This window comes from Etheostoma spectabile, chromosome 22, assembly GCF_008692095.1.
Source record: "Etheostoma spectabile isolate EspeVRDwgs_2016 chromosome 22, UIUC_Espe_1.0, whole genome shotgun sequence".
In the NCBI taxonomy this organism is placed as follows: domain Eukaryota; kingdom Metazoa; phylum Chordata; class Actinopteri; order Perciformes; family Percidae; genus Etheostoma; species Etheostoma spectabile.
The window spans coordinates 2461546-2487864 of NC_045754.1; the positions used below are offsets into that span (position 1 = coordinate 2461546).

General features: G+C 40.8%; 1 protein-coding gene across 1 annotated transcript in view; it reads left to right on the top strand.

Annotated features, from left to right (window-relative positions):
• The window catches only part of LOC116671897 (kinesin-1 heavy chain), a 31375-nt gene that overhangs the window by 624 nt on the left and 4432 nt on the right, over window positions 1–26319 (top strand). Inside the window, 22 exon segments of the mRNA XM_032503372.1 lie at window positions 3975–4062; window positions 4156–4229; window positions 4371–4475; window positions 5043–5091; window positions 5190–5245; window positions 6346–6433; window positions 8872–8996; window positions 10733–10837; window positions 11464–11609; window positions 14987–15135; window positions 16846–17045; window positions 17294–17303; window positions 17306–17361; window positions 19296–19502; window positions 19608–19751; window positions 21123–21311; window positions 22097–22214; window positions 23685–23740; window positions 24190–24299; window positions 24399–24500; window positions 24583–24643; window positions 25808–25879. Coding sequence (XP_032359263.1) covers window positions 3975–4062; window positions 4156–4229; window positions 4371–4475; window positions 5043–5091; window positions 5190–5245; window positions 6346–6433; window positions 8872–8996; window positions 10733–10837; window positions 11464–11609; window positions 14987–15135; window positions 16846–17045; window positions 17294–17303; window positions 17306–17361; window positions 19296–19502; window positions 19608–19751; window positions 21123–21311; window positions 22097–22214; window positions 23685–23740; window positions 24190–24299; window positions 24399–24500; window positions 24583–24643; window positions 25808–25879 — 2310 coding nt within the window.

The window sequence follows — 26319 nt, forward strand, 5'->3', positions numbered from 1 at the left end:
TGACTTTGGTAATCAACAATAGCTACTCCAAATACATATGGTTAAACATTTTCTGAATTAGTTAGAGTTATTTTAGCTTATTTGCCTTGCTTGTTACAATGTTTGCTCTAAATACATCCACTGTTTTAGTAGTGTGCTTGTAGTGAGTTTAACGTTAGCTCCGCATTAGCATTAGTTTCCAGGGGATTTTTAGGAAGGGACTTTTTTTCCGATAGTTGGCAGATATATTGTTGATTTAAAGACGTCTCAGTCAACGTCAGACTTTTTTCAACACGAACCAGTCTTTACTTGAATCAGTAAAGATAAAATGTGTCAGTTTTATCTAAATTTAATCAGTTTCACCTGCGCCTATCGGCCTCTGCAGTACACTAACGCTAGCTACTTTGAGGTTAATGCTAACCTTAGCATGCTAATGTCTTGGCAGAGTCATGATAATGCTAGCGTGCTATGTTAGCTATAAAAGCTAACTAGACACAGCTTAGGTTGGATATTGAGCTGAGCATTTAAAAGAAACGCTTATAGTCTGATGAAAGTGGTCCTTTGATGATTCTGACCAATGTTGCCAGATCTTGCGAGACAAATAAGCAACCAGACCTGTGAAAACAAGCCCAAAACAAGCCACTTGTTCTACAGAGCCCCCTAAGATCCTGGAAGAGATAAATAAATAAACTGTGTGCACAGTTTTACAATCTATGTGGACAGATTGGTAAACTGTAGACACGTTAGAGTTTTATTTTCTTCCACTGAGCTTCAGGACAATGACAACAGAGGGAGTTATACCACCTTTTAACATTATTTAACATTAGAAAACTGATGGGACATCAAATATACACTTTTTCACAGTGATTTTGAGTTGATCCCCACGACGGGTTGGATCCATTCTTTTCCTCCTTTCTCTTTCTCCCAGTCTTTGCTACATTTCTTCCCGTATTTCCCCCTCTTTATTCCGGGCATTTATGCCTCCAAAACCTCTCCTACAGTCCAGTCACCTTCACATCATCGTTACTCACGCATTTTCCTAACCAGAAAAAAAAACACGACTGCCCTGCTCTGCCTCTGATTGGCTGGTAGCCTACTCGATGCCATCTGGGTCAGAGTCAATTAGAAGCAGAGGTGGGTGGAAAATAACTCCGTTGTCTCCGGTGTGTATGGGGAAAGGGCGGGACCGATGGAACAGGCAAGACAAACTCTACGTTAAATAACATATAAATACCCGCTTGACTACTTATTATGGAGCTGGGAACAAGCCCAAATAAGCAACTACACTTTAGTAACAAGCCAAGAAAACCGCAACCCGCGACTACCAATATTTGTACGCGACTTTACGGAAAAACAAGCCCAAAGTCGCTTAGAATAAGCGGACTTGGCAACACTGATTCTGACAAGATGAATTTAAAAAGTTTCAAAATGGACACTGTACAGCCCTGTGACTAAAAGACTAAATTAATGAATGTGTGAAAAGCTCGATAGTGAGGCCATACATTGGTAACAAAAACTTAAAAATAAATGTGTAGAGGAACCTAACAAATGCAGTCTTCCACACAGGGCACAATGTGAATGGTTCAATGAGTATGAATAATGAGAATCATATTCATGGATTTCACAGTAAAAACACCTATACTATGGGAGCTCTTTGCACTATACATCACATTAAATATCACAACATGTTTGACCAAATTCCTCAATATCGATATTACAATACTAATACAGGGTTGATAGTGCTTTCACAAATTATTTACACAATGAGATTGGCCTTTAAAAACCAGGAAAAGACAACACTTGACATATAACGATATTACGATATCTAAAATCTAAGAAATCTAGTCTCATATCACGATAACGATTCATATCAAATTATAGTCCAGCTCTATTTCACACTCTCCATTACTGTCATCAAAACATTAATGAGTGAATATATTTTTTAGAAGAATGGTGCTTAAACCTCCACTACACTGATACGACACTATGCTCTGAAGGCTCGTGATGGAACAACACCTTACTAACATACTTTATGTTGGTTTTTCCTTTCATTTTTCACCCTGAAGTTTAATTGCTGTATGCATTTAGACTCAGCTTTTATAGGACATATGGCAGGGGTTGCAGTAGCCTTTTTTTCAGCCTGATGTTCATAACCATTGCAAAATAAAAAAAATAAAAAGATGAATGGTTGCTTTGTTTAGAGGTAATCGACTCCCAGTCATAGGCCAACAAATAACCAATTATGTCATGTGGAAAAGTGTTGTACTGTTTTACTGCTATTTGTAGTGCAGATCATATCTAAAGCAGCATAAGGCCAGGCCTCAGATATGCGTTGCTTTCTTTCCCCTCCACTATTTAAATAATGTAACATATGAACAGCTGTGACAAAAAGATTCAGAATGTGATCCAGATTTTTGGGTATTGCTATCTGCCAATAAGAAAACTGTACGTTTGTTGCTGATTAGCCAGAAAACTTTTTATTTTGACAAAGAAATGTAACTCAACGTCTACTAGCTTTTTCCAGAGCTCAGCAGAAGGATTTTACTCAGTTGTCATGGCAATAGCTCATTTGTCATCACACACCTTTTTTCCAAGGTCAAGAAATACATTTCGTTATTTTGATATTGCTATAATCTAAAAATCTTAGTTTGTGAAATATGTGCGCCTTGTTCATGTGCCAAGCTAGGTATTGACTCAGTCAGACAAAATAACAATTATAATATGACAACATTTACCACAATTATCAGTACTGTTAAAAATGACAGTCAGCCTGTCATCTTTATATTTAATTATTAGGATTGATTGTTTATTGCACATAATCAAATACTGACCCTGATGAACAAATTTGGGAGATCAGCATGTGTGTGTATGTAGTGGTTCTCTATAATGTGACATACTGTAATATATATATATATTTTTTTCACCTTTATTTCTAGAGGCAAGTCATTAAGAACAAGTTATTATTTACAATGGCGGCCTGACAAGTGGCTTAGCCACTTAGCGAAAGGGAAGGAGGGCTAGAAAACAAATACATTAGAAATGAATGGAGTTTATAAATTACATAAAACACTTTTTGAAATAGTACACAGTAAAGAGTAAACACTTATACGAGTGCCCAGGTTCATGGCTGAGTAAGAGAGGGAGAATCCATTACCATATTTAGCTAGGGAAAGTATTATGTAGAGAAGCAACTACATATATCAGTGAACAAGGGTGATATGATGGTTTTGTGTGAAATGGAAATGAGTTTGTCTAGTTTGACAATCTTTTGCAGAGCGCGAGCGGCGGCAGATTGAAAAGATGCGAGAGCAGAGTTGTTTTGGGAATGCTTGAAATAAAAAAAAGATGAAGATGAAGATGAAGTGAGGACCGGGTGTTGTATGTGACAGACTTTGACTGCAGCTAAGCTGACCTAAGTTAGAAGGTGATCGGCCAAGAGGGGTCTTGTAAATTAAAGTGAACCAGTAAATCTTACGTCAAATGTGAAGGGAGGGCCTGTTGACAGATGCAGTGGTGTGTATAAATACATAATAACGCAGTACAGTATTATACAGTAATGAATCCATTCCTGGTTTTTCACTTCAGTGCCATGAACAAGCTTGATGACTTGGCTGTACAGGGACAGACTCTGAAGACCTTTACTCGGCAGCCATTAGAACATTAGGCCACACCGTAAGGATGACTCATTTATTAAAGATGGGCCTGACAATCACAGACTCTACTTCTGTGTCATTTTTCTCCATCTACGACATTCCACTTCCGGGAATGCTACGGTGCCGGCGTACATTCTGCCGGATCATGCTCTTTTCGCCTTCCAATCTCTGCAGGGTAAATCCAGACAGCTATCTAGACTTTCTGTCAAATCTGAGTTTTCTGTTTCACGACTAAAACAGCTTTTGAACGTGCTTATGTTGAGCTATGTCGGCCTATCATCTTGTAGCAATATGAAAATTCCTTCAAATTCACTCCCCCTCCCCCTCCTCTTCACTTCACAGGGTAAACCGTACTACTTTGACCGTGTGTTCCAGTCCAATACAACTCAGGTGCAGTTCTACAACGCTGTGGCTCAGCAGATTGTCAAAGGTAAGGTGTACAGCAGAATGCAGATGTAGTCTCAGAGGCAGTGATACACTAAAACCCTGGCAATTTCTTATTTCCTTGTCTGGCTGTGTACAGATGTGCTAGGGGGCTACAATGGCACAATATTTGCCTACGGGCAGACATCCTCTGGTAAAACACACACAATGGAGGTAACATTTTAACTGTTGCTTTTACCCTTGAGCAAAAATACAAAACATAGTGACTGAAAAGCCTAAAGATCAGTGCTGTGCTGTCTTGTTCACACTTTTTTTTTTATATCCATACTGTATATATGTAATCGTGTGCTAAAGGGAGATCTCCACGACCCAGAGATGATGGGAATCATTCCCAGAATTGTTCAAGACATCTTTAACTACATTTATTCCATGGATGAGAACCTGGAGTTTCACATCAAAGTACGTTCCTCTCCGGGAATCAGGGGCTTTTAAACATCAAGCAGGGTTTCCCCGGGGTCTTAAAATTAAAATTAAAAAAATTTCAAAATTTAAATTTTAGTCCTTAAAAATTCTTACATTTGCTCAAGTATGTGTTCTAGGTCTTAAATAATTAAAAATGTATTTTCTCTACGTCCATGCAACGCAAACTCTAACGCAAATTTTTTGTTGTAGTTCTTTGCCTACTACAAATATAATTTTGCTGTATTACGACTACAAATGAGACCAACATGCTACTTATATTGCAGCCAATCAGCTTTCGTGGTATTGGGGCGAGTCTCTTTTAGATGGTACCACAGGCATAAAACTGATTTTATTCTTCAGCCTCGGGGAAGTGCAAATTTAGATACTTGGATACTTGAATAAAAGGGCTCAGTTGATTTTGTGATAAATATCTTACATTTCATTCATAATGGTCTTAAAATGGTCTAAAAAAAGTCTTAAATTTAATTTGGCGAAACTTGCAGAAACTCTGTCAAGTGCACGCCGTAACGTTGGTCAAGTCTCACTGGAAGCTTTTCTTTGCAGGTTTCATATTTTGAAATCTATTTGGACAAAATCAAGGACTGCTTGGATGGTATGTTTCAAGTCTCTCGTGGCTCCTTATCATTGTCATTCCGGCCCTGATGCAGACAACATCATCGACCTGATGTGCACTTTCCTTCTCCTCCACAGTGTCAAAGATCAACCTGTCTGTACACGAAGATAAAAACAGGGTGCCCTATGTCAAGGTGAGACAAATGGTGATTTATTTCTGTGTTGAGAATGTTATTTGAAGTTGCAACACTGATTCGGATGCAGTCACACAGTCACAAGTTTGTCCCCGCCAGTTGTAATGCATTAGCTACGAATGACATAAGAGATAAGATATGATGTAGAAAACATTGGCACATCTGTGATCTGCACGATAAGAAGAGGGTGTATGTCAGCCTTTCTCCAGTCTATAGTCTCGACGTTCCACTTATGCATGTCTTTTTGCCGATGTTGGTTTCCTTCCGCTTTCTCTGTGTTGGAAAACTCCGGTGGATTTCTGAGGACTATCGTTACCTGGTCCTCAGATCTCTGCAGGGTAAATCCACACAGCTAGCTAAACTATCTGTCCAATCAGAGATTTCTGTCGCACAACTAAAACAACCTTTGAACGTACACACGTTCCACCAAAACAAGTTCCTACCCGAGGCTATTTTGCAGAGTCCCCTTGGCTCCGTGCAGAGTGGAGTGGATTGGTTTAAAGAAATGCCAGTAAACCAGAGCACTGTCTCCTATCCTGGAATGCTGTGTGGACTAGCCAAACCTTCCTCTGTAGTGCTGTGGAGGAAGGTCTGGCAAAGCAAGACTAGCCTTTTCTCAAACTGTGGGCGCCAGGCCGCGGAGCAATGCCTATTGGGTTGCGGGACCCTACCAGAAAATAAAATAGGCTCCATAACCGGGCATGGGCTGCTGTGGCACCACTTTATTAGAAGATAAGGGCGACACATTAATGGGCCTTTGCACAAAAAAGTTTGACTATTATATGTTATTATTATGTAATCTGCTCAATATAGACATTTACAATAATTGTTTTTAGTGGAATGAGTATAAGATAATAAAATCTTCTATATTGCTTTAAAGTGTGAGTTTTATTTAAGTAGATGGGGGAATGAAGATAGAGTATAAAATACACTGAGAAAACAAGGTAATAGGATCCCTCTCTCTTCATAACTTTCCCACTGAAAGCATCAGCCTAATTTAGTATGTCCTTCTCCTCAGCTCTATAATTGTCTGACTGTGAAGCCGGGCCGCTGCAGGGCTGTTGAACACAGCTTTTCTTTGTGACTGCATGTGTCTCCAGGGGTGTACCGAGCGTTTTGTGAGCACTCCTGAGGAGGTCATGGACGCCATAGACGAAGGCAAAAACAACAGGCATGTGGCGGTCACAAGTGAGTTGGTACACTGAGAGCCTTCAGGGGCTGCAGCCTCTCATGGGTTCAACATCAAGTCTCCTGACTGCAGTGAGACTCATCCGCCGAGGCGCGATGTTTCTGTCTCATTACCACGCACTGTACTGAGACAGAAAAGTTCAAACAGGCATGGTTTGTAAAACACACAATTAGATCTGTAACAATTCCACTTTTTGTTGTGCAATTAATTGTCTAAGAAATAATTGCAAATAATAATATAATTGCCTCAGTCAAATTTAAAAATATGTATTTATTTATTACTTTTGTAAAAAAATTTAAGTTTTAAATGAATCCCAGCATACGTCATTTACGTTATATATCACATCATATGACTTAGATAATGCACTAACAGCAGCCTATGAAGTTAACAATGCCCCTTATTGCTACAAAAAGAATTGTAACTGAACCCCCCCCCCCCCTTGTCATTTTTGTTGCTATGAACTTGTATAGGGTCAAGTGCCAACAACTAACAATTGAAATAATAAAACAAATATATTGTCCGACTGATACTCATCTAACTTATCTAATTACAATTTGGCATATCTAAACAAAATCAGCAGTTACCAATCATACCTTGGCACCTCAGCTAATTTGAGCAATTCATTGCGGTTAAACAAAGAAATCGTGATTACCTAAAAAATATTGACAATTAGACAGTTATGTAATAATTGTTACAGGCCTAGTGACACGATGTGATGTCATGTGTTTCTATTCCTGGACACTGGCCCTAAACTGTAGTTACACTGTGTTTAATTTTACTCTTTGGTGCATCTTCTGAGAATCTTTGATTTCACATGACTTTTGTTTTACATTTAATATTTTCTAAAATAAAAGGTTTAGTTATCTAATCACTAAACATCAGACTGTCACTGCGTGGATACAATTGTAAAACTATTATATTTATTTTTCATGAACTATGTGTTCCCACACAAGTAAATAGTATGTGGAAAAAGTAGACAATAACATGCACATAATATTTTGGTTTTTGCCCTTAATCCCGAAAAAGACATATTCCGACCAACTGTTTACATGGCTAATGAAAGGGAGTTCTCCATTAATATTCCTATTTACATGTAGCCGTGCAAAACAGAATTCTTTCAAAGGTTACTTGCGGTGGCGGACTTGTTGGACCATGTAAACACAGGGTCTCTCTTTCATTTCTTAAACCAAATGCTTTAAAAAGTCGGCGTAGCGATGTGTATGCATATCCAAAAACCTGTTGATATTCAAGTGATGATGTTTAAAAGTAGCAGTTTTTCGGGTCTGCAGCCTTACAAACTGTTGGCTGGTTGGTTTGTGTACAGAAACCATAGCAATGCACAGATCTGACCATTAAGCCTGCAGTGAAAACCCTGATTGAGAAGCATATTGCTAATGCATTGTATACATGTCCAAACAATGCCTGTCAGTGCCAGAACAATACCGGAATATCCCACATGTCTTAATCGAAAAATGCTATATTCAGAAAAAAGGCCTTGGAATACCCAACCGGAATATGCTGTGTACATGACGTGTATCAAATTCAGAATATTGTCATATTCGGAATAATAAGTGGAATATTGGTGTGCATGTAAACATACCGAGTGTCGTTCTCTAGATCTCCAGATCGCGGGTATTATCGGCCCCTCGCAAGTTGCAGTGTAGATGTAAGAGGAAACCAGGAAATCAGTAATTAAAAAGCAGACACTGTGAAATGGGCTAATTACCCATAATTCTGTTAGCTTTAGCTGAGTTTTCTACAGGAGCCTATAGCCTAAATATTACACATGACGTGTATGGGTACTCCCCTGATTTAGTATTTCACCTCCATAACGTTGTTTGTTTTGTGAGAGATGGATTCAGAAATAAATAAAAAAAAGCATGGCCAAAATTGAGGCAGAACAGGTCCAGTTATCCTGACTTTTAGTCCCTAAATTCTACCTTTCCCCCAATTCCCCTGGACAGCGTTAATAGTAGACCTTCCCACACCCATGTCTTTAAAGTTCTACACCTTCCAACCTGTTCCTCACAAAAAACTGTTTTTTGTTAATCAATTTTTGTATTTCTTGATTCTAGTGCGGTGACCTGCCTTAATCTTTTTTTTTTTTTACAAACACTAATTGGCAAGATGGCACCGTGTTCCACGTTGTAAAAAGAAAAGGTTTTAGGACGCAGTTGTACACAGAAAGGATTTGATTAGCAGAAATCAGACTGCATGTTAATGGGGCTTGGAGAGTTAGAACCATTGCAAAATAGTGTGTCAATGTGTTTTATTTTACTCATAGCATACTAAATATTAATATTAATAATATTCTTACTTTCACTATTATAAATAATTGCTATTATTCATAGATAATTCTAATAATGCATGGTTAGCACATTGCTACTTATGCTTCTCTGTTTCTTAGTGTTTCTGTGTGTGTGTGTGTGTGTGTCAGACATGAATGAACACAGTTCCAGGAGTCACAGCATCTTCCTCATCAACATCAAGCAGGAAAACTCTCAGACTGGACAGAAATTCACCGGCAAGCTCTACCTCGTCGATCTGGCTGGGAGTGAAAAAGTACGTTTCCATCCTGCACCTGTCCTCCACCTCTCTCCATCTCCTCTCTGCCTCTGGGGCTTCCCAGTTTCTCCATCTGCATTTTTATATATCTGTCCTATCTGAAATTTCTCTGAGATTTCTCTCGCATGACTATTTTGCAGTGGCTCTGTGCGGAGCGTAGCACCGCCCAACACGATTCTGATTGGTTTAAAGAAATGCCAATAAACCAGAGCATGTTTAATAGCTGTCTTTTTGCAATATTCAACAACATTCTCACATACTGCCTATTTTCCTCATATCGTGCAGCCCTAACTCAAAGCGCTTTATACACTCCAGGCACCATTCACACACTTTCATGCACTGTTGGAAGAGGCTGTCATACAAGGTGCAACGTGCTCATCAGATAAACATTCACCCACTGATAGCGCATTATTTGGGTTTCAGTATCTTGCCCAAATGACGGTGCTGTGACTCTGAGAAACATTGACCAATCAGAGCCGACTGTGCTAAAACTGAGTTTTTCAGACTGAGGGTGAAAACCATAGACAGTTAAAGATCCCGTTGTTCTGGACGGAGACCAGTGAAGTCTGTTAGAAGCACTTTTCCGGTGATGGCTGAGCGTTACTGCGCAGCCTCCAACTGAGCTTGACGACGTAGATGTGACGTGAGCAACCTGTCTGAAAGTTGTAAGTCTTCTGGTAGCTGTGTAAGACAAATGTCAATCATTCCCAATCAGCAGAGACGGAGAGTGTAGCTATATGTTAGGAGATAACATAGGCACAGGGTAATTACTGCTAACTAACATGCTAGTTAACATTAGTAATTAAACCTAAACAGCTAATGGAAATCCAAACTGTCTGTGAGCTTACCCTGTACTATACGGTGATTCCTCTACTGTGCGACAGTTAGTTGCGTGGTTATGACACAATCGCTAGCCTATTTTTACAAAAACGTCTGCTATGGAGCCATAACGTGAGCTACAAGGTAATACAATGTAATGGAGCCTTTTATATATTGTCGTGTTTCTTTAGAAATAAACAATGGACAAATGGAGTCTTTAAACACTTCACATGTAAAGTTATTTGCTGTCAAAGTGGCGCCAAAATGAATGGCAGTCAATGGGATGCTAACGGCTGGTGATGGCTTGGTAGCATTAAAATGGCGCCATGGGAGCTACGCTTAGAGAGGAGAGGCTTAGCCCCTTGGTCAAAACAGGTATACTGAGATAGACAGTATGAGAAAAAAAAAAGATATATCGTGTAAACCTGTTGTAGTAGAAACACAAAATACAAGTGAGCATAGTATTGTACCTTTTTAAACCAATAACATGATTAAAAAAAGAGAAACTTTTTTTCTGATACCTTCTTTAAACTTGATAGTTTGACTTTTACTCTTATCTCTAAAGTTGCTCTTGAAGGGAATTTGCGATTGTGTCATAACCACGCGACTTACTGTTGCATAGTCAACAAATTACCGTATTGTCAGGAGAAGTACGCAGATAGATGTTTAGGTTTAATTACTAATGTTAACTACCTTTTTATTTAGCAGTAATTAGCCTGTGCGCACGCTTCTGGGACGCCAGCATTGACTTGAATGGCTGAGATTGCTCGCGGGGTCCACGGGGCCTCCGCTCAGTGGAGAATAGGGGTTATGCTTTTAGTTGTACAGAATAATCCTGTCAAATAATATTGGGGCTTTCTAATGCTACAGTCTGGTTCCAGCCTGATTAAGAGAGCTCATTGTGTGTTTCCCAGGTGGGTAAAACGGGAGCGGAGGGCACAGTGCTGGATGAAGCCAAGATGATCAACAAGTCCCTGTCTTCACTGGGAAATGTCATTTCAGCTCTGGCAGAGGGCTCGGTGAGGCAGGCAGCACTTCCTGGTGGATGTTTGGTCCTATTAGTGTTAATAAATAAACAATGTGTGTGTTAAAATGGAACTCATAGTTTATGATAAGGATCCCTAGAAGAAAGAATGATGTAAACACTGTCTGCATTTCTTTAGGCCAATGGCTGAGGTTCTTGTATATATGCATATTCACAGGGTTTTCCTGCATAGAGAAAGTTTTCGCGCCCCCCCCCCAATGAGATTTTAGCCAGCGGAAAAGGAAAATCATGGCAAAAAGTTTTTTTTAGGGAAAAAAATACTGTTATGCTGTTGATACTAGTCTAATGAACTGGACTTTGTGTAGTCGTATGGAAAAACTCCCTACTGCATTTATTCCATTGTATTTTATATTTTAAATTGTTACCTGCCACCAGAGTTTTGCGTTTTCTTTGACATTAATTAGGATGTTTTCACCATAGATTTCCGCCTGACAATGTGTCAAAATGCAGGCAATGAAGTCTTTGACGCTCAAATTTCCCAAAAATGATGGCTGTGAAAATGACTCTTACAAACACAGTATACCTAGGAATTAAATATGAACTTGATGTCAGTAGGAACCCATGTGTGTGCTGTGGATTCTAATTTGTGTCCTCTGTCAGAGCTATGTGCCGTACAGAGACAGTAAGATGACCAGGATCCTGCAGGACTCCCTGGGAGGGAACTGTCGGACCACCATGGTCATCTGCTGCTCCCCCTCCGCTTTTAACGACGCTGAGACCAGGTCCACCCTGCTGTTCGGACAGAGGTACCACACACACACACACACACCACACACACACACACCCACACACACACACACACACACACACACACACACAACACCACACACACACACACCCACACACACACACACACACACACCACACACACACACACACACACACACAACCACACACACACACACAACACACCACACACACACCACACACACACACACACACCACACACACACACACACACACACACACACACACACACGGGTGGCTCAGTGGTAGAGCGTTGCCTGCCAATCGAAGGTTGGTGGTTCGATCCCTGGCCCTAATCGAAGGGTCGTTGGGCAAGACACTGAAGCCTGAGTTGCCCCGGTGCTGCGCATCGGAGTGTGAATGTGTGTGAGTGTTTATCTGATGAGCGGGTGGCACCTTGTACGGCAGCCCCGGCCACAGAGTATAAATGCGTGTGAATGGTGAATGTTTCCTGTAGATGTAAAAGTGTTTTGAGTAGTTGTTAAGACTGGAAAAGCACTATATAAATACAGCACATTTACATACTGGGAGGCAATACAATCTCTGAACCATGGGAATCATTTTCATGGACGGCAACATGAGGACAATCCAGCAGATCTGGCTGATGCATCGCTACTTTTTGGGAAAAAAATAGTAAAGATTCTGTTGTATCCAACAACCCATTTGTGTTTTAACCAGTACAATAATAAAAAGCACTTATAGTTGTGCTTTCATGTGGCTCTTTGTAGTTTGCCTTTTTTGAAACTCATGCACTTACTTCTTGCTTGTCCTGTTTGTTCCTTTTAGGTAGCTTTAAGCTCTTAATGTTGCTTTGGATAAAAGCATCAGCTAAATGACATGTAATGTAATGTATACAAAAGTAACGGTTTAAAGTACAAATGCTACCTCTAATGCATATTAGCACATTACATTTCCATTGCAATGTTCACAATTAAAAATTGGGTTGAGGGTAAAATTAAACATGTTCACAACCATACCACTTTCCTGAAATGACCAGGCACATACAGATAAAGACCTAAAGACCTTGCTTACCACAGCAGAGGTTTCCACAATTGGCCTGTTCACGTGGGAAGCCAGTGAGGGATCATGTTCTTGTTGCTGCACAAGTCAGTACCATGAAACCCACAGACACTTTACACATGTACAAAGGGACAAGGGAAAAAAGAATAGTAGGGGAACTCAAACATGGACTAAAAGGAATAAAATGGCCGCGCTAAATTGAAGGGGGGGGCATAATTTAATGTTGACTCCTGACGTACAACCACATGGCGCATTGTAAAGTTATCTATGTAATAAAGCAAGATGTATCTGTATGTACTGTATGTACCGTATGTGTGTCTGGGGAAGTGCGTGGGGGGAAGGTAACCAGCACGTCACACACAGACGCCAAATGCAGAACCCTTTACAACAGCGTCTGAGCGGATAGCTGACAGGAACATCGCGACTGTTGTGTTGAATAAGGTTGGTGAAAAAAATGGTGTCAGTGTCTATTATTTTGCTGAGGGGAAACTCAATAAAAAGCCATTTGCCAACACTAAATATCAAACAAAAGCCAGACACTATATCGTATTAAGTTGCTGTGAGCTGTACTTTCACCACTTTTAAACTGAAACTGAACATAACCTAATCTCAGAGATTATTCCTTCACAGCACAGACTATCTCAGAGTTGAACCGGCCTGCCCCAGCAGTTTACATCAGACTCGCCCTGTGTCCGGTTAATTAAGTCTACTGCTAACTTACAAGACTACACGTGACCGTCGCCCGCCCCGTTTGGCTTACAATTTGGTTTTGAAGAATTCTACAAGCAGCACTGCCAAAGGCCAAGCAGTCGGCCCGTTCCAAACTGGAACATTTTCAGCAAGCACTGTAGGCTACTAGTTTTATGAATGAAGTACACATATTACCTGAGGGCCAACTCGGGGTGGGTTTTGAATCATTTACAATCCCGTAATTGTCTCCATCTGTTGAAAAAAGAGTGACTTGGTTTTGCCAAATGTCTTTTAGTTTCCCTTTTAGCTTTTAGTTGTTCTTCTATTCATTTCCCTCTTTCCTGTGGAGGTCCTGCCCCAGTATCAGCTATAACTACAACTATTCTAAAATAACATTAAAATACAATTAGGTCTATATAAATACATATCCTGCTGCCTTGTACCTGGCTGGATACACAAACACAGGCATTTCTGGTGTTCAGGCCGATCTGAATGTGTTACTGTAGCGCCGTCTACCTGCCGTGAATCATTCTGTGACTTTGCGGGGAAAATCTGACCCAGGCAGAGACATTGATAAAAACTATATAAAACTAGCGTTCTTTTCACTGTTGGTCTCGTTTGCTGTTACAGGACATTTATGATCATTAGATGGAACAACACACAGTTTCAGAAACATGGAAAAGTTACATACCACACTGTAAAAATACTCTGTTACAAGTAAAAGTCCTGCATAGAGAATGCTACTTAAGTAAAAGTATGTAAATATCATCAGGAACATTTACTAAAAGTATTAGTAAAAGTAATTAATGCAGAAACCCATCCTCCCATTTCAGAAAGTGTGAAGGATCCAACCAGTTGTGTGTTTAATGATCTAATCATATTATATACTATACTATATACTATATATTAACAGTTATACTGTTGGCTAGTTTCGATAAAATAAGATAAGATAAGATGAGATAAGATAGACTTTATTAATTCCACATTGGGGACATTCCTGTGCTACAGCAGCTCAAAAGAAAAAAAATGTACACACATCAGAAAAACACAAATACACATTAAATAGACATGGGAGACAAATATACAGAATGTATTAGAAGAAATAGAGTTAGTTATAATAATGGTAATAATACAAACATATTTACACAATAAACACCTTTATATGAACATACAGTATATATACACACACACACACGAGTAAGGTGCAGATCAATAGAAATTACACATTGCAAGTTGGAGGGGACACAGTAGTTTATTATAAAACATTGTATTTTATTAACCAATTTTAATTTGTAAAGTAACTAATAACTAAAGCTGTCAGATGAATGTAGGGGAGTAAAAAGTACAGTATTTCTCTTTGAAATGTAGGGGAGTAGAAGTAGAAACATTTGTACTTAAGTACAGTACTTGAGTAAATGTACTTAGTTACATTCCACCACTGCATTCTTGTGATGGAATGCTTACACATAAAGTTGTTAAAAATAAGAAATCCATTCCTTTAATGCCCTACTGGAAAATCTAGCTGGCAACTCCAAATCTATCAGAGAAAACCCACGTTTTTAAATATAAAATCCTTTCCACTTGACAGCCACAGGGGGCCGTTTCAGTGTGTTCTGCAGTGAAAGCAAGTGGCTGGGCTGCTGATGCTAGCGTCCTGTCTCCCCAGGGCAAAGACCATCAAGAACACGGTGAGTCTGAATGTGGAGCTGACGGCAGAGCAGTGGAAAAAAAAGTGGGAGAAGGAGAAGGAGAGGAACAAGACGCTGAAAAACACCGTCACCTGGCTGGAGGCCGAGCTCAACCGCTGGAGGAGTGGTGAGGACTATCGTCAGATAACATCTCTTTTTATGTGCTCCATAGTAGGGCTTAGGATTTAAATCTAATTATAGTACAAGCAATATAACGTCAAGATGTAATATTATGCATACCATTTTTTAAGTTGTTATTTAAATGTTGTCATTATTTTTAGCATTAAAGAAGAATTACAGACAATTTTTACCCGAATCTTGATTGCTAGATGTCTAGCAGGCCGAGCTAGCTACTTGTTTTCTTCACAGTGTCTGAGTTTAAAACGCATCTTGTTGTCACGTAAGGATCCTGCTCATGTTCCACAGAAATTTTAATAAGTTAAGAGGCACAAAGGCACTCTTTAGAACATGCCCCCACAACTGGCATTGTAGCTAACCGGGAGCTCTGGTCATTAGCTGCTGTAACTCCAGTTTGCTAGCACCGATTTTGGTCATTTATTTTCCTATTTACAGTTCTCAGTGACGTCTAACAATCAAGATTCAAGTAAAAAATCGGCCGCAATTCTCCTTTAATTTTGATTGGAAAGTTTGTAAGTACACCAGGAGTTTATGTAAATAACACTTTCCTGCTGGCTTCTGCTCTCTGCTGCTACCATCACCTGCAGATAGACGAGTGCTGAGGGACGGCTACAAATTAGCACACCGAAAAGACATACAACAAACATATTTATCAATTTAATCATTAAATAACGTAGCGTCTCCAAACTTACCTTACTTATAACCTGTCTCCTGGTAGTTGTACTACAGCATTAACTTTTTAAAAATAAATTAAAATTTCGGTGTTGTAATTCGTAGTCATCCCTTAGCCCTCGTCTTACTGCCGGTAGCAGTAGCAGCAGAGAGCAGAAGCCAGCAGGCAAGTGTTATTTAAATAAACTCCTGGTGTACTTACTAACTTTCCAATCCATCGTTTTATGAGTACAGAACCTATTTGTACGACTGTAGAACTTTGGTATAATTTTGGGCATTATTAGTGGGGTAATTCACAAGATACACAGTTGGTTCCTTTAGCGCCTGTGCTAAGCTAACCAGCTGATAATGCTAACTCGCCCAATGTTTGACCAAGGTGAAAAAAGCTTCTGGGGGGTTGGTTTGGCTCGAGATCATGGTGCAAAGGACCCTAGGGTGAAATTACTCCTAACCATCACTTTAACTTACTTTGGTCCTTCTTACATGAAGTATTTCTATTGGCCGGCAGCTGGCGTGATTGGCTGCTGTTCAGTATTGCCTGTTGCTGCCGTGGAAATAAATGAGTAATATGTTATATTTCTGATCTGCCTTAGTTTAACAGCAGCGTCTACATATTGCACCTTCTATCATCATGTTAAATAAAGTTAAAAATAAAAATAAATCAAAAATCCACTGAAAATAGGACATTTCTGTTAACAATCTGTGATATGTAACATTATTCCAGCATTTATCTTGTGAAAAAACATAAATATAATAATTAAAAGAGGAATAAAAAATGTTAAAACCAAATGTTACAACCAACATTCACATTTGATTGAGCTTCTTTCTATTAACCATTCAATCCTACTACATATGCTGCACTATGACATTTAAACAAGGGCAGATGAGCTTGAAGGGACCGTACACTTGACACCCATCCCGGAAGTGGAAGGTCGTCCATATAGACTAGGGTTGTGTTGGTCGACAAGGGGTGACAGACACCCACAGAGACTGGAGCTGATGTCCCTTTTGCTTCTGCCCCCTGCAGGAGAGAGTGTGCCAGTGGAGGAACAGTTTAATAAAGAAACGGCCAAAGCAGAGGTCCAGGCCCTGGACAGTGCGCTCAACAATGACAAGACAGCACCCACACCTGCCCTCAGCACCCTCCCTGGAGTCAAACTCACAGATGCAGAGAAAGAGAAGTATGTTGCAGAAATGGCCAAGCTTTACAAAGAGATGGATGACAAGGTGAGGAAAGTGTTCCCATAAACAAAAAAAACAAAAAGAATAAGATCTCTCATTTGCGTCTTTGCATGAAGTATTGCTATTGGCCAGCAGATGGCGAGATTGGCTGCTGTTCAGGATCGTCTGTCGCTGTTGTGGAAATAAATGAGTGATATCTTACATGTCTCCCCCACCCTACCCTCCACCCCCCCCCCCCCCCACCACACACACACACACACACCACCACCACCACCATCCTCCCCCTCCGTCAGGACGAGGAGATCACCAGCAGTCTCAAATGATGGAGTCGCTGAAGCAACAGATGTTGGACCAGGAGGAGGTGAGACTTCCACCCCTTTCCTCTCCCTCTCCTCCCTTCCCTTCCCTTCCCTTCCCTTCCCTTCCCTTCCCTTCCCTTCCCTTCCCTTCCCTTCCCTTCCTTCCCTTCCCCACTGCGTCTCAGCCCTCCAGCCGTTCCTGTTAGCACAAACCCAGTCTGACAGCTGACAGCAGACCATTAGTAGCACGTAGTGGTCACCACGAGAAAGCAACAGTGGATACTTACAGACTGAACGCGTTTTTTTAGCTACAGAAAGGTAGTACAGAAATAAGATAAGATAGATTATATTGTTTCCAGAGGGAAGTTTGTATATCTGCTTATTAAAGCAGAGATCTTTGACAGGGGTCCTCAGAGTTACTGTAGGGGTGGGGGACAAAAATGTCTTAACATGAAATATTAATCAGACTATTTGTAAAAAAAAAAAACTATTGATGATAGGCGAACGGGCCCGTAGCATGAATCTAACATATTAGCAAATAAAAATCTGCCTATATAGGGGAAAAACATGAATTATAGTCTTACTGGCCCACAGGTTGCCATCCACAAACACAGTTACTCCTGAGGATTCACTGGGCCACATGTATGTTTAACATTAGGAGATGATTAATAAAATCATGCCAACAATTAATATTTTAATAGCTTGGTATTCTTTGCATCATTCTGTCATTAAAGTATTTCTCAACATATAAACATTTACAAATAACAAAAAAAAAACCACAAAGCAAAAAGCAGTAACAGCTAAACTTAAAGGAGAACACCCCTTGCACCACTACATTGTTTGTGATTATATTGACAGTGTTATGTTTAAGCATGTGTCAACACAGGAATGTGCTCTTCCAATTCGTCAATATCAGCCTTGCTGCAGTGATGAGGCCTGCATGTTGTCCTTTGTTGGTTCCCTGCGGCAAAAGTGTGCAATCTCCCAAGAGACAGAACAGTGGAGATTCCGATAACCTTTTTCCCAAACAATCTCCCAATTTACTTAATCCTGCTTTCCAGAATGGTAATACCACAGGACATTCCCAAAAGGCATGCAAAAATGTACTATTTTCTCCCTTACACTTCCAACACCTTTTGTCTTCTACAGTTCATTCTGAAAAGCTTCATAGGAGTATAGTAGCATCAATGAATGATTTTGTAATGAGTAAATTTGCTTCGAACATCCCTAGTGGCCCAGCCAACCTTGGAAACTATATTACGCCATTTCTCCTTATCTACTTCACACCCTAAATCACTTTGCCATATTAATCTAAGATTCTCAGTGCTCACAATTTGTAATTCCAATATATTTTTGTAAAATGTTGAAGCGCTATGCATTGTATTTGGCAAGAATCCCAACAAAAGGAGTGTTTACCTATCGCCATACGTGGATTATCCCATATGCTGGAGGACCCCTGTTTGTAATGTGATTTCCCCATCAACCTATGCACCTCAGACCACACCCATTGAGAGTGCTTCAGAATGGGATTCCCCCCCCCCCCCCCCCCCCCCCACCTAAGTCTGAGACAGAGCCTGTATGGTTCTGGAGGGAGCCACCACGGCCATTTCTATCTTTACCCAATCCGGTTGAGAACCATAGTCAGCCCAATGCCTCACCAATTAAGCCAATTCAAAAGCTAAGTTATATATTTCTACATTTGGAAGGGCCAAGCCTCCATTTTCCCTATTAGTCTTTGCATCATTCTGCATGGACATGCTCATGTTGCATGCAGAGACTGCCACTGGGGAACACAATTGCACTCTTCCCATTGAACAACACATCATAATAGTCATCATAGTTTGTGCAGTAAAGGTTTGACGCCTTATCAACATAAAAGAAAAGAAATGTATTTTGTAGATCCTGTTAGGAACTTGACTCCCATTTCACCTCCCCCCTTCCCTTCCTAGGCTGAGCATCAACTGTCTTCTTCTTCCCTCCCTATCCACACCCGTAGCTCTTAGCGTCCTCCCGCCGGGACCACGACACCCTGCAGACGGAACTCAACCGGCTGCTGTCGGAGAACGAAGCCTCCAAGGAGGAGGTGAAGGAGGTGCTGCAGGCCCTGGAGGAGCTGGCGCTCAACTACGACCTGAAGAGCCAGGAAGTCGAGGACAAGGCGCAAGAGTTTGAGGCTCTCAGTGAGGAACTGAACGAGAAATCGGTACTTTTAAATTTTTCACATCTCAATCCATTGGAAACGATAGCGCCGATTACACATGATCAGCTTGTCAGGCGTGTCTTTCTTCATGTCACCATCCCCCACCAGAGCTCCTTGGCCTCCATTGACTCGGAACTCCAGAAGCTGAAGGAGATGACCAACCACCAGAAGAAGAGGTTCACTGAGATGATGTCATCACTACTCAAAGACCTGGCCGAGATCGGCATCGCCGTGGGGAGCAACGACATTAAGGTTACCAGCCGTGGGGATGACCACTGTTTCAAATTCAGAAATATACTATAAACTAAGAGTCATTTCACACATTGGCATAGCCAACCGTGGCCTGTTGAAAGAAGGATTTTTGTGACATTACCATAGCAGCTGAAACATCCACTGTCTGCCTTACATGTGTCCTTTGGGCCACATGTTTCCAGTTGATAGTTATTGTTTGCATCATGCTCCTTTAATTTAAAATCGTATGCACTTGGGATGAATAATTTTCTTAAGTATCCAGGCAATAATAATAATAATGATAATAAAAAAATGGGGATGGATTTATGTAGGGCTGCAGCATACATTTATGTCTCTTGTCAGTTAATCTGTCATTCAGGCCATTATCGCCTGGAGGGGGTCATGCATTCGGTGTGTGTGTGTGTGTGTGTGTGTGTGTGTGTGTGTTGTGTGTGTGATTATGTCTGTGTCTGTCTTGAGATGAATAATCCCCATTTTTGTTATTTTCGCTGCCATTTTAACTGTTAAGCGTGATTAATATATATATACGTGGAGACACGGACCTCTGCCTCACTCTCTCACTCGCTCTACCACACACTCCCCACGCACACACACACGCCGGCCCTGCTATTCTCATAAAGAGATCAACGCTCACCTCAACGCTCAATTATAAACTTCAGGCCGCTTACGTAGGCTACGGCTAAAGCTCTGCGTGCAGCCTCCGCAGGACCTTAAATCACACTTAAGGGAACCAGGTGCAACAATTGAGTGAGAACCAACTCTTCTTCGTTTGACACACATTTTGCCTTTAACAAATATTGCACTAGTCCTTTTTTTCATTTAAATTTCAAGTTGTAGCACTTTATTGTCACTGTGTAGCACAGCGAGATTACTTTGTGACAGTCCAAGGGTCAGCTACAAGTGATAAAATATGTACGATAGTACTGGAACAATTTAAATGAATATAAATAAATCTAATAATAAAAGAAATGTCAGTATGTCTATCTAGAATAACATAAACTGTAACATAAAAGCGCAGCGGCGGTGGGTTTGACTCCTCCCTGCGGCCCTTTGCTGCACATTAAAAATATTGGAATTGTTACAGCTCTACAAGAGACACATACAGTACTTTTTTAATTATATTTTTAAGATTTTTGGGGGGCATTTCTAGGCCTTTATGGATGGACAGGACAGCTGATGAAATGAAAGGAGAGAGAGGGGGGATGACATGCAGTAAAGGGCCGTATGTCAGCGTCAAACCCAGACCCGCTGCATCGAGGAGGAAACCTCTATACACGGGCGCCCGCCCTACCAACTGAGCTATCCGGGCGCACATACAGTACATTTCAAAGAAAACATCATTTACTGTTACTTTGCCTTCTGCCCTCCCAGCAACAAGAGAGCAGTGGTCTAATTGACGAAGAGTTCACGATGGCGCGTCTCTACATCAGCAAGATGAAGTCGGAGGTGAAGAGCATGGTGAAGCGCAGCAAGCAGCTGGAGAGCTCCAAGGCCGAGAGCAGCCAGAAGATGGACGAGACGGAGATGGAGCTCGTTGCCTGCCAGCTCCGCGTCTCCCAGGTAACCGCTGCTTACCACTGCTGCCTCTGCCGCCATGGATACTGTCACCCTAGTGACAAATAGTGGTGGTTAGTTGTGGTTATATGAGGTTATCAATCAATCAAGCAGCTCAACAAGTTGACGGGTTTCTGCATATATATTTTTTTGTTTTGATGGGATTAACATGTTGTTGTTTTTTTAAACGTACAATTCGCAACATGAACATATCTTCCCCCCCCCGCCCCTTTGTCATCACCACCCACCCAAACACAAATGAAGAAAAGAGAACATAGTAACTACAATATTCAAGATTATACAGCAAAATGTTAACAAGATAGACACTAAACCAAATAAACCTATGTTTTTATGACAAAACCAGACGTTTTTTTGAATTCACACACGTCTCTCCCCAGCACAAAGCTTCTTAGGAGCCCTCCAGAAAGTTCAGGCCCTTTCCTCATTTTCTCTTATAGACATCCAATCTGGCAAAACCTTTTCAACATTTTTTTCAAACGCCGCCACCTTAGCCATGTCACAAGCCCACTCCTGGATAGACGGCCGCCCTTCATTCTTCCATCTCCTTAGTTTAACTAGTCTGGACCCAGCTTCTTATGTGCTCATCCATCCTGTTTAGGATAGACCCATCTCCCAGAACAAACAATGTTGGACTGAGTGGAACCTGGGTCCCTGCAATCAAACATAGGTTATCATGTATCCCAGTCCAAAATAGTTTTTATTTTTTGCATATTCATGCACATCTTTGTTCTGCGTTTGTGTGGGTTTTACAGTATAAAATCATTTTCCAGCATGAAGCTAAAATCAAGTCCCTGACGGACACCCTCCAGAATGTGGAGCAGAAGAAAAGACAGCTGGAGGAAACGGTGGACTCTCTCAATGAGGAAATACTCAGGATCAAAGCCCAAGGTGAGCATAACTCACTGTGCTGTTGTATAACAAATCCAGAGCGCATTTTTAAGTTGTGATGTCATGTTGAAAACGAGTCGGACTGAGCCCACACAATCCCCCGGGTGCACTCAATTTTCAGTGCTAGACCTGTCAGATGTCTGTCACCCTTGGCATGTTTATGGTGTAGATTTATATTTTTGCTTTGTAATATTGTTGAATTTTGTAATGTTTTATTAATATTTTTTTGAAACATCCAGCAATGTTTAAAAAAAAATCCGTTATTGGTAAAGGTGTTATTTTTAATGTCTTTTTAGCTAATAGCTAAGTTCTATAATAATCTGTATCAGTTTCACGTAATGTTATTCCATTTGATATTTGTTTAAATTATTACAGTATATCCGTGTCACTTGGTGGCTGTTGAATGAAAATAGTCATTGGTGAGGTAAATCCAGGAAGCTACAGACTTATTTAAACATAACAACAATTGTTGACTTTGACATCTTCACTGAAAGTGCGAGGGAAACTATTGTTGTGGTACAGATTATCATCATTATTATTATAGTCCTTCGTCACATTTTTGAGGGAATTAGAATGCACGAAAACTCACAAAAATGTGCACACGCGTGAGACCTGGTAAAAGTTCTGTTGTGATTGGTCTCGGGCGTACGCCATGATCCGGAAAAAATGAGATGTTAACATACCAAATTTTGAGGGAACATAGGTCTCATCTTGAAACCATGTAGCATTTTTTGGTTTATTTTTCCACCTGACAGGAAGTCGGACATCTTGTTTTTTTGTGCAGAGTTTTTCATTTTATGAACAGGTGTTTTAGGACTTTAGGATGCACCAAAACACTCAAAAGTTGGCGCCCACATAAACACCTGGGAGCTTTGTGAGGCTGTACAGCGATTTGGACCATACCTGTAAGCGGGCTCCATAGCGCCCCCTAATGTGTGGAAGCCCTTAATGTGGACATAGTTGCTCTGGTCTTCACCAGATTAAGTACACACATTGCTCTCATCACCTATTTCCTATTTACTTTTATTAGTTCCGCCCAACCAGAAGTCTGCCATTTTGAATTGTATGCATTTTCCATGTGTTTACATTCTGTTGAATTTTGATAGTTAAACAAATGTGCACGTGTGAAGGTGACAGTCTAAACAGGAAGAGTTGCATGTCTTGGCAACAATTATTCTGAATCAGAGGAAACTTGGCACAGCTATTCCCAGTGCTACGCTGTTCCATGTGCATGTGTCCCAACATTTTAATTTAATGGACCTGGCGTCCCGCCGGTACCCCCGACGTGCTGGGAGGGGCGAGGGCCCGTTCAATGCTGCTTGCAGCTTTAATTTTTCTTTTTGGAAATAAATCTCAGCACTCTACTGTTTGATAGATAAACATAGTTGGGACTATTACAGTAAATGTCGCAGCAGCTGTAGCAGTATTCGCAGAATGATAGTGATACCTTATCAGTTTGTCTCCTTCCAGAGAAAGTCAACACCATGGAGAAGGAGAATGAGATCCAGTCTGCCCATGAAGTCAAGGTACTGTAAGGCAGTGTTGAAGCTGCCAGCATCTGTTTTACATTATAATCCTATGGAGTAAACCATGTTTTCCAAAACGTCCTGAGCTCTTTTTTTCTATGCCCTGCTACACCCTGAACTACTATTTCTATACTACTAATTCCATTATCTTTATTGTCACAATAATTGCTGTGTGTGTGTGTGTGTGTGTGGGGGGGGGGGGTGTGGGTGTGTGTGTGTATACATGCTCGTGTGTATGTGCACGTGCGTACGTGTGTGTGTTTGTCTGTGTGTGCGTGTGTGTCTGTGCGTGCATGAGTGTGTATGTATGTATGCGTTCGTGTGTGTGTGTCTGTGCGTGCGTGTGTTTGTGAGTGTATGTATGTATGCGTATGTGTGTCTGCGTGCGTGCGTCCGTGTGTGTGTGTGTGTGTGTGTGTGTGTGTGTGTGTGTGTGTGTGTGTCTTCAGGAAGCTGTGGAGATGCAGATCCAGTCTCACAGGGAGAACCATCAGAAACAGATCAGCAGCCTGAGAGACGAGCTGGACAACAAGGATAAACTCATGACAGAGCTACAGGAGTGAGACACAACATTGGCAAACACCTCTCTCTCTGAATGTTGAATATAAGGAGTTACATACTGATACTGATACTGTTACCATTACCAACATGTGTGCAGTCTGAACCAGAAGATCATGCTGGAGCAGGAGAGGCTGAGGGTGGAGCACGAGAAGCTCAAGGCTGCCGACCAGGAGAAGAGCCGCCAGCTGCAGGAGCTCACGTAATGGCTCTGCGTTGAGTTAGGGGGCATGGTTTCCCATCATGCTTCCTACATTAACGTACATCTATTTTACATTGTGCAGGGTGATGCAGGACAGGCGGGAGCAGGCCAAACAAGACCTGAAGGGACTGGAAGAGACCGTGGTCAGTTATTGGCATGTCCATTTAAATCTGTATTTAATTGAAGGGTAACTTTGTTTTTTTTCATCCTATTTTTTTTGTGTCTCAGTGACTGATGTTAGCAACAATCTTTGACATTGGTTTAATATTAAGCGAGACCGCTGCTGATGACCTTTTAGAAAGGATTTCTAAGGAGGTCAACCTTTCTGTTAAAGAGTAAGGTCCTTCTTTTAAACATGACAACCTCCCTGAGATCGCTATCGCTAAATCCACCAGACTCCATGTAGATGAACAACCATTTTATCTTTATAAAATATGCATTTTTCTTTTTTTTAATTCAAAGACAACAGGTACAAAATAAAACTATGAAAAGCTGTTTTGGTTCATCTCTCCACTTTTTAACAGTCACAACTCTAGTTTTGGTTGAAATAAACACATAATTTATCAATTTACATGTGAAAATATGCTGGCTCTATTCACACTAAAAGTGTTGTTATCTTTAAATGGAATCTGGTGGGTTAGCAAAAGCAATCTTGGAGCTGTTTCTGGTTAAACAAAGAGGATTTTACTCTTTAAAAAAGGACTATCTCCGTAGGGATCCTTTTCATAAAGTTGTCAGTGGCAAAGATAGCACTTTTAGTGGACAAAATTGTCAATGCACATTTCCCTTATAGGGTTACATTGCAGCTTGATTTGTTGCTGCTGATCGCAGAGTTCTCCCTTATAACTGGAGCAGTTTCAAAGATTTTTGTTCCCATCAGTCACTTTCTCACAAAAACATAGGAAAATAGGGTCTAGGTTGAAATAGTAACCCTTTAAATTAGGAAAAAGAAAGAAGGATTTGATTAATTTCTTCAATTTAAGAATTGACTAAGTGACATATTAAAAAATTCAGTTGGAAGAACTCGATCCAGAAACAGTGTCCCATTTACTCTGAAAAACTGACATAGTAGAGTATACTAAAAACAGTAAAACAATGAGTCAGTACCAAAAACAGCACTTTTAGTCAACATAAGTGAGTGCGTATTTGCCCTATAGGCTTACATTGTATCCTGTTCGCAGCAGCAATGCCACAGGCGAGGATATCTCAAACCTGGACAGAATCTGGGTGTAATTGTACCAACCCTTTAATATCTCTAAGCATTTGTTGTCTTCTTCTATGAATTGGGTTTGCTTGCTGTCACTCAGGCCCGAGAGCTGCAGACACTCCACAACCTCAGGAGGCTTTTTGTCCAAGACTTGGTCACTCGAGTCAAAAAGGTAAAAACCCCGACAGTGTGTACATATCCTCCTGTACTCTGGACGCTACTCACGGCACACTACTGCTGTAACTATCCATCTGTTTAATGTGTGATTTAATCTCCTAGCTAGTGCAATATCACATGAGCTTGTGTTGTCCCGACCACAACATTTACCAGGAATGAGACAAACCGAAGCATTGCACCGGCTGCACCATGATGAAATTTTAATGAATCCAGGGAACACAACAGAAAGTGTGTGTAATAAGTAGGCCATCTGATTCTTCAAAAGGTAGCAGCTGTAAATTAGGGACCCGGGCTCTCAGCGTGGCGCTCATCTCCAGCCCTCAGGCTGAGGCTTGATGAGCTCAACAAAGGCAAAGCAGGAGGACAGAGACTATGCCACGGTGTGGTACACGTCCCAAATCTGCTGATTATCATCTCATTAATCCACAAATAGAA